This window comes from Xiphophorus maculatus, chromosome 8, assembly GCF_002775205.1.
Source record: "Xiphophorus maculatus strain JP 163 A chromosome 8, X_maculatus-5.0-male, whole genome shotgun sequence".
Taxonomy (NCBI): domain Eukaryota; kingdom Metazoa; phylum Chordata; class Actinopteri; order Cyprinodontiformes; family Poeciliidae; genus Xiphophorus; species Xiphophorus maculatus.
Genome location: NC_036450.1, coordinates 14035261 through 14045615, shown reverse-complemented (window position 1 = coordinate 14045615; position 10355 = coordinate 14035261). Strand labels below are relative to the sequence as shown.

General features: G+C 38.6%; 1 protein-coding gene across 1 annotated transcript; it reads left to right on the top strand.

Annotated features, from left to right (window-relative positions):
• Window positions 1-222: 222 nt before the first annotated feature.
• Window positions 223-9868, top strand: gdnf (glial cell derived neurotrophic factor). The gene is made up of 3 exons (XM_023338006.1): window positions 223-949; window positions 3042-3272; window positions 8787-9868. Exons 2-3 carry the CDS (start codon window positions 3068-3070, stop codon window positions 9344-9346), a joined length of 765 nt encoding a protein of 254 aa, XP_023193774.1. The 5' UTR covers window positions 223-949; window positions 3042-3067; the 3' UTR covers window positions 9347-9868.
• The last annotated feature ends 487 nt before the right edge of the window (window positions 9869-10355 follow it).

Genomic DNA, 10355 nt, shown 5'->3' with positions numbered 1-10355 from the left:
ACGGAACTTGACACTGCAGGCACACGGAGCGCGGAGATCAGGTTAGAAACATGCACCGCAACAGAACATCTCCAAATCGCATTCCGCATACTGAAATCTAATCCGAGGACATCAGGATGTGTGACATAATCCTCAAGACATCTGAAAACTTCGCTCCTCCAAACAAGGCTCCAGGGGTGGTTTGGAGAGAAATGCGGACCTCTGTTACTCACTGTTTGCGCTCGCATGGGTCTATAAAAGAGGGGGCGGTCACCAACTACCCCCCCAAACGTCAGAGCGCATTGAACTATAAATCTTTCCAAACAGCCCCTCTGCGCCTGGCGCGGTGCTGTGCGCAGACATCTGCCCTGCTTTAGTCCAATATGAGGACGACGCGTGTGGAGACTTCTGCGTAAACACAGAGTGACTTGGAGGACGTAGAAAACATTTATCTGAATATCTGTTGTTTACTATGGCGAGATTGGTGAGAAATACCGGAGATTCTGGACAAAGTACAATTGAGCTGTTTTACCAAGAGGCAGATGAACGGTAACAACACACCTCTGGGGCTTTTCTAGTTTGTTGGACATTCTGATGTCTTCATTGGACTCCTTTCGATCGGAGATGGTGGAGCTCTCTCGGATTTCCAGAGTGGAAACGTAGCATCCAATTAATCAGCGACTGCAACTGTACTCCGTGAGGCGCAGAGGCACTTTGGTCCGCCGTCTTCAGAGACGCATGGTTTATTCAGTGCACTGGGTCGGAATACGGAGAACAAATCTGGCACAACAGAGCGGCCTTTTCCTTCTGTACTTGGACTAATATTGATTTAAGGGAATTCTCCTTTTGGAGATTCTGACATGATTTACGCAGCTAAGTCAGCTGGGGACACTCCAGGAGTTGCGCTTTCTGTTTGGATTTTACTATAAACTACCAAGAAAATATTAGGTCTGCATGGGCCATATGTAAGGTAAGCGAATCTCTATAATCGCTCTTAGTTACAGGGAGTATAAAAATCAAGCAAAATGAGCTTCATTTTCGTGTGTTTTTCTTTAAAATAGCAAATTAAATATGGAATTACGCATTTAGACACTTCGTTTAGTTTTAGTATTTATCCATACGTAACTGTTTAGGTTTACAGCAGACTCAACATGCCATTAGACAGAGTCACGTAAGCTCCGCGGATCGCCATCTGGCCAACTCACACCATTATTTAGGCTATCATTGCCAAAACACTTAGATGCGTGCTTTAACCAGCCGTATTTGTGTGTGTTTGTTTTCTTGTTTGTGAGGCGCACCCTTTGCGCATCATCTGATATCAGATGAGAGAAAACGTATTTCGTCCAAAACGCCAAATGTTTGCGCGTAAATAATCTAGGTATGACACTTTGACAGAATATCACACTGATATAAACAAACTGTTAGAATTAAAACAATGAAACTACCTGAGTAATTTGCATATATTTCATGGACGTAGATGTGAATCAGGCTACTCTTTTGTAAAAAATAAAAATAATATAATATAATTATAGGCATATAATTAAAAAGTAAATTTGGCTCATGTGGTTTGTCCTCGCATGTCAAAAATAAACAAAAATAAAAATTGTAGTATAAAGGTATAAAATTAAACTTTACGGTTTAATTTTAGAATTTTTTACAAACCTCCAAGTGAAGCAGCCAAATTTGACAGAAAGTCTCTCTTTAACCTCTTCAGTGAGAGACAAAATATTCCTCAAAATTAGAAACACAAGGAAGTGTGACTTGGTAGCACTAGCTGAAGCAGGACACAAATGTTTTAAATGTATTCTAATAAAGTGGCATAAACACGAACCACTGCTAATAATGCTACTCATTGGCAACTGTAGCCTTAGTGTATAGATAGAATAGAATAGAATTCAACTTTATTGTCATTGCACTGTCACAAGTACAACGAGATGTAGTTTTGGTCTGTTAGCTAAGAAAATTTTACTCAAGCTTTGGAGCTATAACTAAACCAGAAAAGCAAATTTTCTGAAGCAAAAAGATCCCAATGAGCAACATTTTTTCTGAAGGTGACAGCAGCTCTCTAGCTAAATAATGTTAAAACGCGGTCGAAAAGTGAAAGGTGAAAAGTCGTCCATGTTAAAACATCTGTAGATGTCTAAATGTTATCGAAAAGTTGAGACAATCAAGTAACTGTAACTAAGCATTGCTAAAATCAGGCACAAAAACATGTTCACGGATATCCACTGTTCCCTGCTAAATATATTAATTTATAAAACAACCTCTGTTAAAACGAGCCTGATTGTCAAAATTGTCACAAATTGGATGATTTTCACAAAAATGGAAAATTGTCTGAAAATGCAATTGCCTGATTTAGCTCTAGTCCTCTCCTGAACTCTGTAAATCAGAATAAAGTTGACTGAAACAATGTTTTCAGTTAAAATGTAATTCAAATGTTAAGGAAGAATTGTTACTCCTCTTTAACATTGTTACTCCTCTCCCTCCTCCAGCAGTAGGGAATGTGAGCTGAGTTTAGACTGTTGTGAAACAGGTTTGTTTTTACCCTACTCATAATGTGCTGTTGAAATAGTAATTCTACATTTTTGCCCCCCCGAGAAATGTAGAAGGCATTGGAATTCAACAACATTTTGACTTTACATTTACAATTTAGTATCCTTGATTAGAATTCAGTGACAGTAAAATGACTAAAATTTAATACCTTCCAAAGTTCTTTTTTGTAGTGTAGATAGGTCTCGATCTGCTCTTGTATAATTTCATCGATAGATTTTTATGTTCAGAGCGTACACAAAACAGAAATCGGAATCAAACCTTGTTGACATGTTGGCACGGTTATCAGTATAGTATGAGTTGTGGTACGTCTACAAACTGTATTGTTTCATATGCATGATTCGAAAAGCATTGGTTGGCTTTCTGGGAGAAAGTAGATGTTTTTCTAATTTGTTTGGCCTCAAAATATAAATACTACAGCGCATACCAAAGTCCTGAAATCTATAAAGCCAAGCCAACTTTATTCATGAGCATCTTTAAAACAGCAAAACTGACCAAGGTTTATTTTGCAGCTTTCATCATAGGAACTGAGTCTAAGATGAAGTTATGGGATGTTCTGGCCACGTGTTTCTTGCTCCTGACCTCTGTCGCTACACGGCCTCTCTACCAAAACACTCAGCAAGCCAAGAGGACTCGCTTCCCCAGCAGCTACCGTGATTCTGGGTCTCTGTCTGTGGAAGACGAAGAGTCACTGTTCCAGCGTGAAGAGCACAACCTTCAGGAGATCTCCATGGAAGATCAGTGTAAGACATCTGATCAGATATATCAGTGTAAGATGTATAGTAGCAACAGTTCTCTTTGAGTAAGACCAGTCACATACGTTCAGTTCCCAGCCTTGGACAAGTCAATTAAGCACAAGGGGGAAAAACTTATTTTTCCTCTTTTGTGGAACAAATTTGTCCTGACATTATAAAGAATCCAGACACACCATCCTGTTTCCTTAAGCAGTCATGAAAGGACATGTGCAATAAGTACAATAAATAACATTGACTGTCTAAATGCACATAAATATTGCTAAGTTACTTTTAAATGCTAAATAATGTGGTGCATCTTAACTTATTGCTCTTACAAAACACCCTGTAAAGCGATTACCACTGGGTAATAATCCAACTCAAAGGTTATCAGATGGAGGTCTTAATTTGTGTTTTATTGCTGCTTTTGTGTTACATCATCATGTTGTCTAAACAAACCAGCAGAATGCAAAAGACTTTGAACAGCTCCAATCCTCAGCAGACTTCACTTTTCACATCTCCCTGTCTCCCCGTGTTTACATTCACCCCCTGCCTCTCTTGTGCCTCAGACACCCACGCCAAAACTCAGAAATCATGGCAGGTTTTAGAGGAGACACTGTGAACCAGGTCACAGGAGGTTTTTTAAGGTGCAAAGGCTTGTCTGAAGCACTGAATAAGCACCCTCTGTTTACATTTGTTCCGACAGAGACGGTGGGCAGGAATTTATTCTGTTTGGATCAGTGTGACACTGTATCATCCTCACTTTGGAGTGATCACAGCTAACAACTAGATAAGGCATGGAACATTTGGGGCATGTGTTTGTCTTTGCCACTTCATATTGTGTTTGGAGCGCGGTGACATCACTGATCTGCAGTGTATCCCTAGACGATGAAGTCTTCAGGAACAGTGTAAACAAAGCGGCCATGCAGGGAGAGGGGATAAGTCGCTCGGTTTATGCTTAATGTCAAATAAAAACATGGTTTGCCGTTAAATTTTGTGACTGGAATGTGCAGGCTTCCGCTTTTAATGGGATTTATGCCAAAACAGGGTTCCTACACAGTCTGGAAAAGTTTTTTGAATTTGACTATGTTTTCCACATATTGAATAGTATGAATAAAAATTAGAAAATGCAATATTAGTTATATATACAGACTTTATTCCCTACTATTCCATCTATCCATCCACCCCGCAGGATCCATAAAGTCAGACGTCTTTATCTGACATTAATTCATAGTGAACCTTTTTTTTTTACTTGATAGAAAAGGACTGATATTTCTAGAAATGTGCACTGGAGTTTTAAAATGAATAATGCCTAAAAGACAAAATCCTGTAAATAAAGTGAAAGTCTGGGGCTTTATTTTACATTTCTGCCTCGTTTGTGTTTATTTTAGGCAGCAGCATGAGTCTCCACGATTGATCGAGCAACATAATAGCAGAGTTTGATTCAGCTCATTAGTGTCGCAGTATAATCTGTCAGCAGGTGCACCCTGTAGTCACCACGTCTTTCACCTGACACACAATATAAGGTGTCTAAATCAAAGGATAGGTGTGTCTAAACAGATTGGCCCCATAGTTCACCTGATACACGAAGGGCAGCCTAATCAGCTGTGGCGCTCGGACAGATCAGATAGCCAAGGTAAAGAAGAAGAGATAGAGGACACTGCAGAGTAGACGCTGCGTTAACCACAACACCACCTGCCAGATATCTCACCCCGCCGGCTGTGACTCCTTGATGCACGTACAACAGGTTAACACACATCTGAGCACAGAGGCCTTGCCTCCCGTTACGCAGACACGCTCAGGTAGTATAATTAGCATTTGACTAATTTAGTCATGGCAGAAAAGAACTTTTTTACGACCTAGTTCACTGTTCCCATACCTGTGCCAGTTCACATAACTTTTTAAAGAGATCAACATGGAATTCAGCAGGGTCCAAATTTTTCACTTTGTTTTTTTGTTGTTTTTTTTTCTCAGAGCAAATGCTGCGGAGTTGTACAGTAGCATATTTTCAACTGTTTCATCCGAATAACTCAAAGCACATGACTTCCCTTTCTTACAGCCTTTCAAGTCTGCGCATATTATAATGACATCCATCAGACATTAAAACACATTTGTGACTTGTTTGTGCTTGACTGCATCAAACCTGGCAGTTCCTGTGAGAAAGCTCACAAATTCTGGCTAAAAGGTCAAACTCTCCAGGAGTTATGAGAAGACCTGGATGCGTTTTTAGCTCTATGAAGGAAGTGCTAGCAAACAAAGCTTGTAAACACTGATTTTTCTTTAAAACCTCCCAAGATGAAATGAGAAAGAAACAAACAACGATAGAAATACAGAACAGAATTAACTTTTTTAAATAAGTAAAATTATCACCACTAAAAGTGTTAGTGGGATTTTGAATTACAGTAATAACCTCTAAATGGATAAAATGCTACATAATTGATATATTTTGAATTTAAAACCTTACTTGTGTCCTCACAATGCTGTCCTGTGATGAAAGTGCATTCCAAAAGATGATGAGAGATCTGGATACTTTCCAGCAGGGTAACAACACTAAACAAACAACATGAGCATGTGAAACATAAACGCATGTTAATGTTTTGGAATGACGAGTTATGAAATCCAATGGAAAATCTATGGCAAAAGCTTAAAGCTGACAATCGCTGATGTTCTCCATTAATTCTAACTGGGCTTGGCATATTTCCCCCAAAAAGTGGGCAAAACAAAAATTTTCCAAACAGCTTGAATCTATAATTTCAGCAAAGACACGCAATACACTTGTCATTAGTCAAAAAAAACCCAACAAAAAAACAAATAAAACAAAAATCAAAACAGAGAGAGCTATGTCTCAATTATGCACTACTTTGTGTTGGTCTATCACATAAACTCTCAATGAAAACTTGTGTGGCCGTAATGTTTCGAAAAGCCCGGTGGTTTTTGTATTTCACAAAAATCTGAAAACCTTTTAAAACACATCCACAAAACCCTAAAAATTATATCCAAACAACAAGTTGTGTACTTGTCGATTAACATAGACAACAAACATCAAATGGTGCGCTGGAACATTTGGTACCTGAACTTTAGTTATAGATTCTCTGGGACCTTTTGATCATGGGGTTGAACTTGCCTCCCACAGATGCCAGCAGACCCCATATGTGAGGTTTGGAAGCTGATTAAACATTCTGGACTCCTTCAGGCATTCTTTGAGTAAATCCCGATCATTTTAAACAAAATTCATGGCTTCCCTGCATGTTTTTATCGAGGACTCTCGTTTCCTTGGGGGACGGGGTGTTGTCAGCAAAATGTTTACATAGGTGGGAACCCAAAATGTAGGTTTTGCCAATTGCTGGTTAAAGTGCTGAGCTTTGGTGCAATGACTCATTGCTTTTTGTAGCTTCATAAACACCAGAAGGAATAATTAAACGGCAGGAACAGAATAAACAATTGAAGCCAACACAATCTTCTGTAGCGCTGACATTTTAATTAGGTATTTAAAGCTCAAAGAGCAAGTTGGGAATGACCAAAATATTAATCAGAAAACAGAATAAAGCCTTAAAGGAAGAACTGAATGTTACTAAGTAGAAAACTTAACATAGCATCACTGAAAGTGGTACAAAGTGTGCATTTACAATTTCTTTTGACATGAAAATAATTTGTAATCTATACATAAAAAGTGCTGGTCTTATTTGTAAAATCATAAACGATAAAATTAAATCTGGCTTTAGGATGATCACAGCTCAGTGTTAATGTGGCATGACTCTTTTCCCTTATTAAAATATGCTGACAGTCCCCTTAGGCAAGAGACTGAAACTACTATTGCTCCTGATGTGCTCATTGTAGTGTGAATGAAAGTACAAAGCGCAGTATTTGTATAACATACTGTAAGGGGGTGGTGAATGAGAACAGGAGCCCTGATTTTAAAAAAGCACTGTTTCAGTGTGGTGAAGTTTAACTGAGGGAACATTCATAATAATAGAAACTTTAATAGGCGCTGCCATCACCATGCATGCTTGTTTATCCTTGTGAAGATCTTTGAACAGATCATTTCACCCATTACTCAGTTCATGCTCACATTTTTTACTTATAAATTGTTATTTTAGCCCACCCTGCTCCCTACTAATATCAGTTAAAAAAAACTATAGTTATAACTATTATATATAAGTTAATTTTTCAAGGTAATTTGATGATGCTTTGATTGGAGTACAATAGTTTCTGAAAACTACATTGTATTTTTATGTCATAATCTTGTCCTTACTGTACAGTATATTGTCCTAAATTGTTTTACATAGTTTTTATTTATTTTTTATCTTTGTGTGAACCTACATCCCTTGATGCTCCTATTACACCTGAATTTCCCCATTGTGGGACAAAAAAGAATATTTCTATTCTATTCTATTATTTATTTAACAAATTTGGAGCTGAATAATATAAAATAAAAACATAAAGTAATAAAATCATATAAAAATGTGTAACTTTTAAGTAAGACTTTAACATAGTTGCAGATTACTTTCTGTATCTTTTACATTAGGCTCTACTATCATTGAATGTGGTTCTGACCATCTGGGCTAGTTGACTCCTGAAACAAGAACCAAAATAACTATTAGATATTATTTATTGGAATTTCATAACCATTAACTCTTTGCTTCTCAAAGTCTGTATGAAATATCCCCAAATCAGGTATGAATTGTTGTATCATTGGTAAGTCCATCTGGTACCTGAAAAAGTTGCAAATAAAAATGATCTGAAAGACTTGGTATTGCTAGATTTAAGGTCAGAGTCTACATCAAGTAGATGAGTTGTTTTTATTGTTTTTTGCTTTTTTTGTTATTATTATTTTGATGCCTTGTTCACAAGTAATGGTTGGAGGCCTTGTCTGCAATAATTTGGCCAATGCGCTAGTTTTTCGTGGTGAGGAAAGAACTAAGACAAAAAGTGAAACTCTTCGTTCAAGTCAACGTTCCAACGATCTTCTATGATCATGAAGTATGAATCATGACTGAGACAGTGACATTCTGGATACAAGTGGCTGACCAATGGTTCCTATGGCGACTGGACAGGGTGTGGTGCTCTGTTAATGGGGGGCTTGAAGTAGAGCCAAATTGAAAAGAATCAGCTGAGGTGGTTAGATTAGGATGAACCAGGATCTAATGGTAATTCCATTGGTTTACACAAGATGAGTCAGGATGTTGCTGAGGAAAGGGATGTAGAGGTTTCTCTACTGAAACTGTCACTTCTGTGACCAGATCAGACGGACGAATAGACGAAAAGACTTAAACGCTAAAGCGCTCAATTCAGAAGGAGCGAAATGAGCCGCGGCCCACTTGGATACAAACGAGCTTCTGGAAGAATGGCCTGAGAAAAAAACTCCTTGTCATATTAAAGTTTTTGCATTAAGAATAATATATCATTAAAATTCACATGTGTGTAAAAGCAAGTGCCCCAATACTTTTGGATATATAGTGCACTCACTTTAAAAACTGAAGATGTATAACAGTAATTTATAAACTGATCTTCTTCTGTACCTTACAGATGACATAGCAGCTCCCTATCCAGACCAGTTTGAGGACGTGATGGATTTTATCGAGGCTACCATCGGCAGACTCCGGAGGTCATCGGAAACTAGCGGGAACTCTGCAGGACGACGGGAGCAGAGACAGAGAGGAGCAGCAAACACAAGAGGCACGAGAGAAGAGAGGAGAGGGCATGGGGGAAAGAAAAGGGGTCGAGGCCGAGGAGGAGGCCGAGGAGGAAAGGGAAGCGGGGCGGAGAGAGAAAAGGAGAGGATATCTGTACAGAGTCGTGGTTGCTTACTAAAGGAGGTCCATCTCAATGTAACAGATTTGGGGTTAGGGTACCAGACCAAGGAGGAGCTGATCTTCCGGTACTGTAGCGGGCCCTGCATTGAGGCGGAGACCAACTATGACAAGATCCTGAACAACCTCACACACAACAAAAAGCTGGACAAGGACACGCCCTCACGCACCTGCTGTCGACCGATCGCCTTCGATGACGATTTGTCTTTTTTGGACGACGACGTGGTGTATCACACGCTGAAAAAGCATTCAGCTCGGAAGTGTGCCTGCGTCTGAGGAAATCACGACAAAATACTGCAGCGGACTTTGGATCATCTCAGCAGATGCTGCGCACAGAGGGATTGCAGTCAGACGTGTGCTCTGGAGGGCAGGGTGTGTAGTCTCCTGTTTTTGTCAGCTGATATCAGGACGGGACAAAGTGGATTACAGCGAGAGCTCATGAGAGACAATGGAACAGCCGCTAAAGAAACAAACTGCGCAAATTCACATATAATCCTCCAGATTGTGCATAACGGTACCAGTTTACAGCAGATTAAACACTGTTACACTTACAGAATGCTGTCAAAAAAGAAGGTGAAGAAAAACTGATCTAGCAAGGAGGATTTAATTTCCCAGGAATTCAGTTTTTCCTTAGCTGGCTGTCTCCAGATGAGTGCAGAGAGTTGAAGAACCTCTCTCAGTTGTAGTCTAAATCACCTCCCCTGTATAGTCTTGATGTTGACATTCAGAGCCAAGCAAAACACACCAAGGTGCAGAAAAGACTGGTGGAATGCATCTGCATAAGAAAAGCAATCAACATACAGCAATATATATATATATATATATATATATATATATATATATATATATATATATATATATATATATATATATATATATATATATATATATATATATATATATATATATATAAGAGGTTTGTGTAAGAGGTATATTTATTGAAATGGAATTAACTTATTGTTATTTATTTCAATCCATTTTATGAAAGAAAAAGCTGTTTTTTCTTCTATTTATTAAATTGTTTCATTTGCTCTGGACAGTGCCAAAGTAGAGTTTTCCCATGCAAAATATTTCAGGATTTTCTCAGAACTGCTAAGCTTGGAAAAGCCTTTTTTTTTTTGCTTTGTCATTTAAATTCCAGCCATCTTTAACCATCCAAATGATGGTTATTCAACAAAAAGGCAACATACAGAGACAGAGGAGGGGACCAGTAGATGAGTTATGGTAGAAATGATTGGTTGATTTTAAGCATTTCGAGACAGCAGTGTAGTTTCCATCATTTTTC